At 45.2% G+C, this 12,879-nt stretch overlaps 1 protein-coding gene across 4 annotated transcripts in view; it reads left to right on the top strand.

Annotated features, from left to right (window-relative positions):
- The window catches only part of FARS2 (phenylalanyl-tRNA synthetase 2, mitochondrial), a 232,482-nt gene that overhangs the window by 192,871 nt on the left and 26,732 nt on the right, over positions 1 to 12,879 (top strand). Inside the window, exon 8 of one of the 4 annotated variants that reach the window (XM_068163004.1) lies at positions 9,750 to 9,826. The exons of the other annotated variants lie outside the window; for them this stretch is intronic. Coding sequence (XP_068019105.1) covers positions 9,750 to 9,826 — 77 coding nt within the window. The remainder of the gene's footprint in view (positions 1 to 9,749; positions 9,827 to 12,879) is intronic. 4 annotated transcript variants of the gene reach the window in all.

Below are 12,879 nucleotides of genomic sequence, written 5' to 3'. Positions count from 1 at the left end.
TGTTCCTGCTGACTGCTGGGAGGTTGGACCTAAATGACCTTGAAAAGTCTCTTCCAACCTAATCCAGTCTATGATTCTATAATGTTATTAGGTGCTCCTTTAATCAGACTGTTTTCAAACAGAACTATTTTGAGGTGAGGAAAAACAAGAAGTTGTGAAACTAAGTAGAGAGCTTGTATGTAAATGATGCATTCTGCCAGAAAACACTAGCTGGAGAGAAGTGTTGTGTCTGCTGTAGGTGTTTTCATTCTGTTTCAACAGAAAAACTGCCTCTGAAGGCGTAGGCTAGGCTTTCGTGTACCAATGCAGATGTCCACATACCAGGAGGTGTTCCAAGGACCAGACAGTACACCGTGTACTTGGCATCATCAGCTTTTTCAGCCCCCAAGGATGACACACAGCAGTAACCAAGTGAATTGACCTGAAAGCACTACTTCCAAAATCAGACATGTCGATCTGTGATCCCATGCTGCTTAAAGCAGTCTTATCATAGGCCAGATATTGATGCTAGTGAGATCAGTTTGAACCCAGAAGAACTTGCTTGATACTGTTGGGCTACTTCAGGGAGCATTGCACCACGTCTGACACTTTCATACTTTCATAGTTTCATAGTTTCATTCAGGGTTGGAAGGGACCACAAGGATCATCTAGTTCCAACCCCCCTGCCATGGGCAGGGACACCCCACAGTAGATCAGACTGGCCAGAGCCTCATCCAGCCTGCTCTTAAACACCTCCAGGGACGGGGCCTCGACCACCTCCCTGGACAACCCCTTCCAGGGTCTCACCACTCTCATGGTGAAGAACCTCCTCCTCACATCTAGCCTGAATCTCCCCACCTCCAGCTTCATTCCATTCCCCCTAGTCCTATCACTACCTGAGATCCTGAGAAGTCCTTCCCCAGCCTTCCTGTAGGCCCCCTTCAGATACTGGAAGGCCACAATTAGGTCACCTCGGAGCCTTCTCTTCTGCAGACTGAACAGCCCCAACTCCTTCAGTCTGTCCTCATAGGAGAGGTGCTCCAGCCCTCTGATCATCCTTGTGGCCCTTCTATGGACACAATCCAGCACCTCCACATCCCTCTTGTAATAGGGGCTCCAGAACTGGACACAGTACTCCAGGTGGGGTCTCTCCAGACCTGAGTAGAGGGGGAGGATCACCTCCCTCGACCTGCTAGCCACACTTCTCCTGATGCAGCCCAGGATCTGATTGGCTTTGCGGGCTGCAAGTGCACACTGAGAGCTCATGTTGAGCTTCTTGTCCACCAGCACCCCCAAGTCTCTCTCCTCAGGGCTGCTTTCCAGCCAGTCACTGTCCAGCCTGTATTTGTGCCTGGGATTGCCTCGACCCAGATGCAGGACCCTGCACTTGCTCTTATTGAACTTCATGAGGTTGGCTTGTGCCCACCTCTCCAGCCTGTCAAGGTCCCTTTGGATGGCCTCCCTTCCCTCCAGCGTGTCTGCTGCACCACACAGCTTGGTGTCATCAGCAAACTTTCCCTTGATGGCTGAGTGGATTCTTCTTTCAGTAGCACTGTCTCAGGTTTCCTGAAATAGAAACTTCCCAGTGGCCCATAAAGATGTTCTTCTAATCCAGAGAGGGCCTGCAACGTTGACACTTAGTGTCTTCTCTGTATAAAGGAGCAATTTCCAATTCATTTTTAATAGGCTTCAATAGTTTTCTCTTGGGACTTGTGTAGTTAAATTGTTAATAACTCATTTGTTGAGCTATTCATTCTCAGGGAGTTGAATGTTCTCACTGTGTTCCTGTGGGAACCTGCCAGGCTCAGGCTCTGTGTCCCAACTCCATGTGGACAAAGACTTGATATCACACCATCCATTGTCATGTTTTCATTCTGCACAGCTTTTATGGTGTTTATTGCATATGAAGAAGTTTTTGATTACTCTTAGGATGGCAGCTCAGTTAAATGAGGATCTCTTCCATCAGGGGCTCCACAGAGGGAGATTTTGGTTCTCTTATCTAGGCTGTGGAGGTAAATGAGATAGTGATAACATCTAAAGACATTCAAGAGTATATCTTCATTGTGAGTTAAATTGTACAAACGTCAACATGGACAGAAGCATAATTATAGCATTGTTTTGGTTGGAAAAGACCTTTAAGACCCTCAAGTCCAACCATTAACCCAGCACTGCCAGGTCACCGCTAAACCATGTCCCTCAGCACCACATCTACTTGGTTTTTAGATCCCGCCAAGGATAGAGAGCTCACCGCTTCCTTGGGCAGCCTGTTCCAGGGCTTGAAAACCCTTTTGTGGAAGAAATTGTTCCACATGTCCAATCTAAACCTCCCTGGTACAACTTTAGGCCATTTCCTCCTGTTCTGTCACATGTTACTTGGGGGAAGAGGCTGAACCCCACCTAGCTCTAGCTTCCTTTTAGGGAGTTGTAGAGAATGAGAAGGTCTTCCCTCAGCCTCCTTTTCCCCAGGCTAAACAGCACCAGTTCTATCAGCTGCTCCTTACCAGACCTGTTCTTCAGACCCTTCACCAGCTTTGTTGCTCTTCTCTGGACATGCTCCCGCACCTCACTGTCCTTCTTGTAGTGAGAGGCCTGAAGCTGAACCTGGAACTCAGGGTGTGGCCTCACTGGAGCCAAGTATAAGAGGACAGTCACTTCCCTGCTTCTGCTGGCCACACTATTGCTGATCCAGGCCAGGATGCTGTTGGCCTTCTTGGTCACCTGGGCAAACACTGGCTCATGTTCAGCCAGCTATCAGCATAGCTTGATACAACCCTGAGGAAAAAAAAAGAGAACAGATGGCAGATACTTATATTTAGAAACAAAATTGAACCATGTACAGGGCAGGAGTGGTTTGGTTTTCTACAACAGAGATGGGTGCTGCTTTGTCTGCCATGGGAGGTGCTGTGGTAAAACATTGTCAACATGATCTTTCACAACATCCTTCTAGCAGATACTGGCTGAACTGTGATCCCTCAGATTGAACAGAGGAAAAGCTACCAGATCTGGCTGATTTCCTTCTGCCTTCCTGTAGAATTCTACTGAATGCTTGTATGGTAACCTCTAACCAATAACTTTTTACACATGCTTGTAAAATTACAGTGAAGTGTCAGCATGGCAGCAATTAAATTCACAGATCAAACTGGCAACAATGAAGAGGAAGAATCCTTGGCCTAGGAAGGAAACTCAAGGAATATAAAGTAATGCCTTTTTGAGACAGACCTTTAAATGCCATTAGTTAGGCAAAAGTGCTATGATTTCATAAAACCCTTGTGGTATTGTAAATGTGTCTTTCAAGGAAAACATTAATATCACCAGCATTTATTACCCTGAATAAAACATGGTGGTTTTGGATCATGGGGAGTCATGTAAAGCTTGTTCCCATTCACAGGGGTCCACATCTCCTGGGTCTGGTGCAAAGAAGAAAACCCAAAAACAATCTGAGAGCAAATTTCAACTGCAACCTAAGCAGTAGGAGCTTTATTTCGTGATTTATAATCCCTTAATATTATTTGTTGATTGAAATTTGATTTATTTATAAGCCAAAGCTTTATTTATGTATTTCTTTTTATGATTCCTGGTTGACCCTCAACACTGTATTTTCTCAAGAAGTTATTTAAAGTTGCCAAAACTTCTCTTATTGCTGTCACTGCAGAATTCATCAAGCTGTTGCACTAGTAATGGCATCTGAGCTAAGTGGCTTTTCTGTTCAATGTACTGTTTCTGGACAACTTCAGTGTAGGTAACTGAATTGTGTACTGCTTTGGAAGCAATGATGTTGTGGAGGAATAATTAAGGAAAAATACTCAATTGAAATTCATACAGGACAGCTGTAACTGCATGAAATGAAGGCAGAAGGGGAGAGAGCACAGCCCCCACTCCCCATGACTACAGCAACATCTCACAAGTATTACCAATTTCAGCCAGCATTACTCAGAATAGTGTAGGAATATATATGATGTGGCTCAAACCATTGCAAGCTTCACCTTTTATCCCACACTATTCTGTGTCATGCTCAACAGCAAGTAACATCATACAATATATATATAATTTACTGTGTATTCTCACACAAAGTGAGATCATTTTGTGGCACAAAATAAACTTTGCAATCTTCCTGCATTACTCACCAGGTGCAGCCTGGTCCTTGGGCAAAAGCACTCCTGTGGGTGGATTTGCCTTTACTTGGAGCAGGGCTAACTCAGAACTTCTTCCCTAGGATATTCTTCATGTGTACCACAGGAACTTTATCACCTTCTATGGCACCTGGCAGTTTGGATTAGGCAGGGCTGGCCTGATTAATAGGTCACTTGGTGCTAACTAGCCCAGTTGCTTGTGCTAAATGTGCATCCCACTCTTTGAAGATCCCTCCTCCTGTTGCTTTCAGAATGGTTTGCAGCAGCATGTGGCACCTCTGTCTCCTCTGGTGACATCCCAAAATCTCTGCTTTCTGGCCATTTTGTAATGACTTCTAAGATACCTGGGCAGCTGGGGCTCCCAATTCAAGCCCTGTGTGTTATCAATGTGATCCACCTGCTCTATGTGGCATCAGTTGTATGAGAAGACTCTTTCTTCGAACATGCAGCCCAACACTGGCAGTCAGGGTGCCAGGAGGAGCTGTGTTTCAATACTGATTACCTCAGAGGCAGGTCAAACCTCCTCACATGCTGCCAGTATCTCTTTTTTGGTTAGAGTGCAGTTGGCCTCATCTTCTCTGTAGCTTTCACTCCAAAACCCCAGAGGCTGACCTTGCGTCTCCCTGATATTTTCTGCCAAAGACTCCATGTGGGACCATTCTTCCCAGCTGCAGTGTAGAGCATGTTTGTAACATCTTGTCCTGTCCAAACTGACCCAAGAACTACTGTATGCACAATCTCCTCTTTGATTTGTTCAAAGCCCTGTTGCTGCTTAGGGTCCCATTGAAAATTGTTTTTCTTATGAGTTTGTTTCCACTTTTCCAGTCAGCAGGGACCTCACCAGATTGCCATGACTTTTCAAATATGATGGGTAGTGGTTTGCCAACTTCATTTGCCAGTTCTCTCAGGACCTGTGAGTAGATATCATCGGGCCCCATGGACATGTGCACCTTCAGGTTCTATAGATGATCTTGAACCTAGTATTTGCTTATAGTGCACAGATTTTCCTTCTCCCGATCTGTACCTTTGCCTTCTGGGACTTGGGTGGTGTGGCTAGAGCCCTTTCTGGTGAGCACTGATGCAAAGTAGTCATCGACTACCTCAGCCTTCTCCATATCCCTCATGACCAGGCCACCATTTTCCTTTTGGAGAGGCTCCACTTCTTCCCCAGCCTTCCTCTTGTCACTGATGTACCTGAAGGAACTCTTCTTATTCCTCTTTATGTCCCTCGCTAAATTTAATTCTATCTGTGCTTTAGCTTTCCTAACCTGTGAGCCTCTGAATTGCAACAAGTTGCCAGGATTTCTGAAGTAATCTCAGAATGAACAAAGTGACTTTGCTTATAATGAAAATATATAATCTCTTGTGAAATTCAATTTCTGTGAAACCTACAAGCCCTTAAGCCTTATTTGAGAATGAACTAAACTCATTGTGGGGCAGAGTGATAGTGATAATATGTTTTGGGGAGCATGGCTGGGGAGGGATAAATACCTACAGAAGGGAATAGTTTGTAGCTCTTGCAGATGTCAGTACATTTTCAATAGACAAAGTAACTTGGTGGCGGCCTAAGATGTAGGATTGCTGTGATTTATGACTTTGACATAGAGAAGGATGCTACACAACACTGCAACTGCTTGTGTGTGGGGGTAGTTTTGCCAGTGTAGGAGGGACTTGTATTTTCAACTTACTAAGGAGGACTATGTCTCATCTGAAGTCATATATGGAAATGAAAAGCAGCATTTGGGGGTGTGTGTGCATGTGGTGTCCCAACCTAAAATACCTTTTCAGTTCCTCAATCAAATACTTTTTTGACCATATGTCAGGGCCCAAACAGTGGACTCATGATGTTTCGTTAGTGTGATCTCAAGGTGCAAAAATCTCAGGCAACCATGCCAGAGTTTGCTTCAGTCAACAGTAAAACTTTATTGTTTGCCCATAAGATAGCATACAATAGGTAGAGAAAGGTGAGAGGAGAAAAGGGTAAAGTGGAGAGTGAAAAGAGAAAGAGGTTTAGAGCTGCCACCAATGCAAAGGTCCAAAGACATCTCTCTGGTACTGGGTCCAGTCCTGCTGGTCCTTCTGATCTTTTCTTGCTCTTGGTGGGGAAAGCTCTCCTTCAAAGTCTTTTTGCTAGGAAGACATCTTTTATAATCAATTTCACACCTATCAAAGTCTGAACTCCACCTCTCCCAGCCCTTGTGGTCTCCACAAGTAAGGTTTCCACATATGCCCAAGAAGGAGTGACTGAGGCATGGTCTGCCTTGGAGGTGGGTAGCCTTAGGCCATGGGATGTGCTTTCATATTATAGTGATGTTATAATGAGCAGAGTTCACTAAAGTTCATGGTTCCCTTAGCAACACCAGGGCATCAGTCTCTCTTGGCAGCAGTTACGTTCCTTTGTTCTGAAGCAATAACTGTGGACAGTGGCATCGTCTGTCATACTTGGCAGCTATGGACCATTGATACCAGGCAGATCTCTTCCCATGGGGCCTGCACCTGGAAATCCATGAAGACCACATTCCATTGTACAGGCTCAGCAACTTAATCAGTATCTTATTATGGAGTAGGCTGCTGAAAAACTCATGCTAAGATGTTAGCCTGAATATCAGTCCCAGTCTTTGGGGCACAGGGGTCCCGATTCCTGATGACAATGAGACAGATAATGCTCTTCAGACCACTCCTTACCCCGTACAAGAGCGACATTGACAAAACAAGTCCCACAAAGGGCCACCAAGATGGTCAGGGGTCTTGAGTAGGTGTCACATGAGTAGCTGGGGTTGTCCAGGGTGAGGAAGTGAGCGTTAACTAGAACAACTAGGAGCTCCCAACCTCATTGCTGCAGCTGTCTCCTCTTTAGTGTCACCTCTTCTGATATCCTGTTGGGGTTTGTGACAGCAGTAGAGAGAGTGGGACTAAGTAATGCTGTGGCTCACACCCTCCTTAAAGATCATTAGTATGGTAGAGATTACCTGTGCCTTTTAAGCCCTGTCATGGTCTGTCCCAGAGTCCTGCAAAGTCCCTTCACTGAAGGGTCTTTCCCATTGAAAGGATTCTCCCATGATTAAGTCCACTTTTGAAGGCATATGTCCTGGTATTACATCTGGAATGGAAAATATCTGGGTCTGTATTTTTAGACTGGAATCCTGTGCTGTCCCTTTCATCTGAGAACAGTGTACCATCAAGGACATGACAGGATGAATTTTCCTTTGTTCCCTGAAGGGACCACCAGTGAAGTTGGAGCACATGGTCCCCAGTGCAACAGTGTAAGAGAGGTTTTGAAGCATCTTCAATAACATTTTATCCTCTCTCCAGGAGGAGAGAGGTATTAATAGATTGCAGAATAGCTTTCCTCATTTGATTACAAAGATGAAGTTTCTAGGTGCCTTTTTCCTCTTTCTCTTCTCTTTCATCTGTGACACTTTCTAAAGATCTAAGCTGAGTCTCCTCTTAGGGGGTTCCCCTTGGTCCAGCTGGCACAGGGACTGGCCACTGTTTCTGTGTTAGGTAGCACAAAGAGACTTTGGAGGAAAAAAACATAGGCATTTTGAAGGGCTTTTTCTCTCTTTCTCATGTGTTAAGATGATATTTTTGTAGTGTCACGAAAGTACTTCACCCTGTACTCGGCACTGGGGAGGCCACACCAGTTCAGTTTTGAGGCCCTTACTACAAGAAGGACATTAAGGTGCTGGAGCATGTCCAGAGAAGAGCAACAAAGCTGGTGAAGGACCTGGAGAACAGGTCTTTTGAGGAGCAGCTAATAGAACTGGAGCTGTTTAGCTTGGGGAAAAGGAGGCTGAGGGAAGAAGACCTTCTTGGTCTCTACAATTCCCTAAAAGGAGGTTGGAGCCAGGTGGGGGTTGGTCTCTTTCCTCAAGCAACAGGTGATAGGACAAGAGGAAACAGCGTCACGTTGCACCGGGGCAGGTTTAGGATGGACATGAGGAGCAATTTCTTCCCCTAGAGGGTTGTCAAGCCCTGGAACAGGCTGCCCAGGGAAGTGGTGAGCTCTCCATCCCTGGAGGGATTTAAAAGCCATGTAGATTTTATAGACGATGGAGATTGGAGTCAATACAGCTGACCAATATGATCAAGTATTGCTCCTTTATTGTTCCAGTGGTGCAGGCCTATGGTGCAGGCCTGTGGTGCGAGTATAGCACAGTAAAGTGTAGAAGAAGGGAAAGGAAAGGCAGAGGTGTGTAGCAAGGGAACTGCTACAACTTATCTAAACTCGGAGTGCCTTGTTGGCATGGCTTCATTGGTTCCCTATGAGTGACCACACATTGCACTGTTATAGATTATTGGTCCAACTACTAATGACACAACGAGGTTGTTGATGCAGGTGCATGTCCTGTTGTCCCAAGATAACTGTCCATGTTGATAGCTACCAGTGCCTTGTTTTAGTTCCATGCTGCAGGCACAGCACTGTTTTGCTACACTGCTAGCTGGCTCTGCACGTATGCTGAGCATGGCCTACCGCCATGTCAGGCTCTAGGCCTGCACTGCCAGATTGCTCACACTGCTCGTCGCTGGCATTGCCACAGATGTGGTGCTGAACGACATGGCTTAGTGGTATCACACAGCATCACAGTATCACTCAGGTTGGAAAGGACCTCGAGGATCATCGAGTCCAACCTATCAACACAGACCCCATGCCTAGACCATGGCACCAAGTGCCACGTCCAATCTCCCCTTGAACGCCTCCAGGGTCGATGACTCAACCACCTCCCTGGGCAACCCGTTCCAATGACGAACGACTCGCTCGGTGAAGAACTTCCTCCTCACCTCGAGTCTAAACCTCCCCTGGCGCAGCTTGAGACTGTGTCCTCTTGTTCTGGTGCTGGTTGCCTGGGAGAAGAGACCAACCCCTTCCTGGCTACAACCACCCTTCAAGTAGTTGTAGAGGGCAATGAGGTCACCCCTGAGCCTCCTCTTCTCCAGGCTAAACAATCCCAGTTCCCTCAGCCTCTCCTCACAGGGCTGTGTTCAAGGCCTCTCCCCAGCCTTGTTGCCCTTCTCTGGACACGGTCAAGTGTTTTGATGTCCTTCTTAAACTGAGGGGCCCAGAACTGGACACAGGACTCAAGGTGTGGCCTAACCAAAGCAGAGTACAGGGGCACTATGACCTCCCTGCTCCTGCTGGCCACACTATTCCTAATGCAGGCCAGGATGCTATTAGCCCTCCTGGCCACCTGGGCACACTGCTGGCTCATATTCAGGTGGCTGTCAATCAGCACCCCCAGGTCCCTCTCTGTTTGGGAGCTCTCCAGCCACTCCGACCCCAGCCTATAGCTCTGCATGGGATTGCTGTAGCCAAAGTGCAGCACTCGGCACTTGGACTTGTTGAATGGTGACCTGGCAGTGCTGGGTTAATGGTTGGACTTGAGGATCTTAAAGGTCTTTTCCAACAAAAAACATTCTGTGATTCTATGATTCTGTTCTATTTAAGAGAAAAGACACTTTCCATTCAGATTTATTATTACCAATCCAGTTCAGCTTTTACTAGTGTATAAATGTGACCAGAGTTTTCATAAATGCTGAATTCACCAAAAGGACATTCTTTATGTCCTGTGTATTTAAGAGGCTGTCTGCAGCCTTCCCTATTTTCCTTCCTTAGCCCTTTGCTCTGTGTTGGGTTCATAGGATGGCAAATGGGCTAATCAGAATAAATCCACTTGAACTGGCACAGCTGCATCTTTGCAAAGACAACTTTTGTCCAGGTGAGTGGCATTTTTGTTTGAACCAATGAAAATACTGGGAGGTTAACTACACCAAATAACAAGGAAATTGAAATTTGTAACAATTTTTTCAAGTCCAGGACTGGGTCTGATCCTGTGAGCTGATACATGCATTCAGCTCATGGTGACTTGGAGAGAGATAAAGATGATTGCAAGCTGCAGATCAGAATCTTATGCAGAGTGTCCACAATGAAACTTTTTGCAAAGAGACTTTTTACAAAGGCATGGAGTGACAGGATAAGGAGTAATGGCTTCAAACTGGAAGAAGCTCAATTTAGATTAGACATTGGGAAGAAATTCTTCCTCATAAGAGCAGTGAGGCACTGGAACAGGCTGCCCAGAGAAGTTGTGGAGACTCTAAGCCTGCAAGTGTTCAAAACCAGGTTGGATGGGACCACCAGCAAACTGATCTAGTAGGAGGTGTCCATGCCCATGACACAGGGGTTGGAACTAAATTATATTTAAGGTCTTTTCCATCCCAGACAGTTCTATCACTGTATTATTCAGTGAATGCTATCATTCTATTATTTGGTAAATTCCACACTCACACAAAGTACATTCTTCCTGAATACAAATAAAATTCCATGTCTCCAGCTAACTGATTAACACAGGTGTCACAGACTGGAAAATGTTAGGTAAACTTAATTTAAGTGCTAACACATGAATGTTTCCACTGTGCAGAAGTTAAGTCCAACTATGGTAATTGTAAATGTCCTGAAAAATATATTGTGTTACTGGGTAGAGGTTTTTGTTACTCAACAAAGAGCATTTGAAAACCCGGTGAGTCCTGAATCATTTAACAGCTTCATTTGTAAGGTATTTCATGCACTACTTTGTTTGCTTTTCCATTGCACTAGGACATGAGGTGACTTGGTGATTTCTGTTTAGACCTAGCCAATGTCTGATAGGATTAGTATCAAGACAGTAATAAAATTAAACCAGTAAAGAAGTAGTCAGACAGATTCTTTCAATACTAGCTTGATTATTACTCTGACTTATCAAGGGTGATATTTATTATAGACTCAAGGGGCATGGAATTAAAAACTGTATGAATAGCAGAAAGATCTAAATGAGCAGTGAAGCTTGATTTCATGGCCCATGAACTTCCTTGCATGCCTAAGTAGGAAGCTTATGTCATCAGAGCTAGTAAAAAGGCTTTGGGATAGATGATAGGCAGAGAGGAAAGTGTTGGACATCCTTGTAATTATGTTCTTATGTGTGTAGGCTGAAGTGGATGAACTGTGGCAGCAACCACCAAAAGATGTGTCTGAATTTACATCCAGATATGCAGTAACAGCAGGAGATAATCTCACATTAACTGCCCATTCCTCCTCTGTCCTCTCTTTCCACAACAAAGTGTGGAAGAGTTCTGTTGATCATCTAAAATAAAAGCCTCTTAGAGAGATAGTTGCAGTAGGGAAGCAGGGAAATGGGAAATGGTCCTTACTGGCAGCACTTTGTTCATCCATGCCTGTCTCCTGGCACTTTAGCCTGCCTTCTTCCTTCTTGGAATGCACTGCTCCTGGGCTTGGAGAACATCCTTGAATACTGACCAACTTTCTTGGACCCCTCTGCCCTCCAAGGATGTATTCCATGACTCTCTGCCAAGCAGGTCCCTGAAGAGGATGAAGTCTGCTTTCTTGAAATCCAGAGTAGTGAGTTTGCTTCACACCCTCTTTGACACCTTGAAGATCTTAAACTCTATCATTCTGTGGTTGCTGCAGCTAAGACTGCCTTTAAGTTTCACATTGCTCACCAGCCCTTCCTTTTGGTGAGGAAGTTGCCACTTTTCTTCTCCCCAGCTCTTCTCAACAGATCTACTTGCTTTGATTTTGTGTTTCCACACCTCAGCAGCAGCAGAAGAACCACTGATGATGTTACAGGAAAAATCAGTAGAGATGGCTCTTCAGTTTGGTTTGATTTCTGAGAGCATGGGCTCTGAAATGTCCACCCCTCTGCCTTTCTTGCTGCTGTAGTCTAAATTGTGTCTTAAAATGTGGTTTCACTTGCTGTCTTTTTCCCAGAGAGGCAGCAGCCTTTGCTGGAAGGGGAACTTTGCTGTGCTGTGTACAATGTCCTCTTCTGGAAAACTGATACAGAAAATCTCAAGGGCAGTTAATCAGAACAGATGTCTGGAGCCTTTGGAGGACACCCTTTCCCCTAAAACAGGCTTTTCCTCTATGTGCACACAGGCATGGCCCTGTAAGTGAATTTTCCAGAGGTATATCTAGCAAGTGTTTCATTTTGTGCTCCACAGAAAGAAAATCTACGGCTTTATTGAATTGGAATCAACAATTCCTGCTTTAAACATGAGCTTGAAATCTTTTTGCACTGAAAGGATGTTTTCTTTCTGGGCTTTTGGGGAACACCTTATACATTCAGAGAGTTGGGATGGTCAGCTTGGAGAACAGAAGGCTCTGGAGAGACCTGCTCATGGCCTTTCAGTACTTAAAGGGACCTATAAGAAAGATGACAGACTTTTTAGCAGACACTGTTGTGACAGGACAAATGGTGATGATTTTAAGCTCAAAGAGTGAGATTTAGACTAGAGAGAAGGAAGACCTTTTTTACGCTGAGAGTGAGGACACTCTGGGCCAGGTTGCGCAGGGAGGTGGTAGATGTCTCATGCTTGGAAGCATTCTAGTCAGGTTGTCTGGGTCTCTGAGCAACCTGCTCTAGTTGCAGATGACTTCTGACTGCAGGGAGGTAGGAGTAACAACCTTTAAAAATCCCTTCCAGCCCTTCCATTCTTCTATGATTCATTCTGTGATTCCATTAGTTGTCTTAAAGCTATTGATCCTGTAGTAGCTTTGTGCCTTTTGAAGAAGCGGGTTTAATTCCTCATCACGAAGAGTACTGCCTGCAGCGCTGTCCCACTGTAAAGGAGTAGGAGGAAAGCTCTAAGGCAGCCTGCTCTCTCAGTACACCAGAAAGAGAGGGCTTCACAGAAGGAGCAAAGGCTGGTGGGCTTGCTGCTTTTGAAATCTGTCCATCATTCCTCCTCTGACAGCAAAGGAAGGCTTGCAATAACACAT

Source organism: Melanerpes formicivorus, unplaced genomic scaffold, assembly GCF_026170545.1.
Source record: "Melanerpes formicivorus ecotype bairdi unplaced genomic scaffold, bMelFor1.0.p_v2 SCAF_69, whole genome shotgun sequence".
Lineage (NCBI taxonomy): Eukaryota > Metazoa > Chordata > Aves > Piciformes > Picidae > Melanerpes > Melanerpes formicivorus.
Note: the sequence above shows the minus strand (reverse complement) of the source record. Positions and strands in the feature narration are given on the sequence as shown.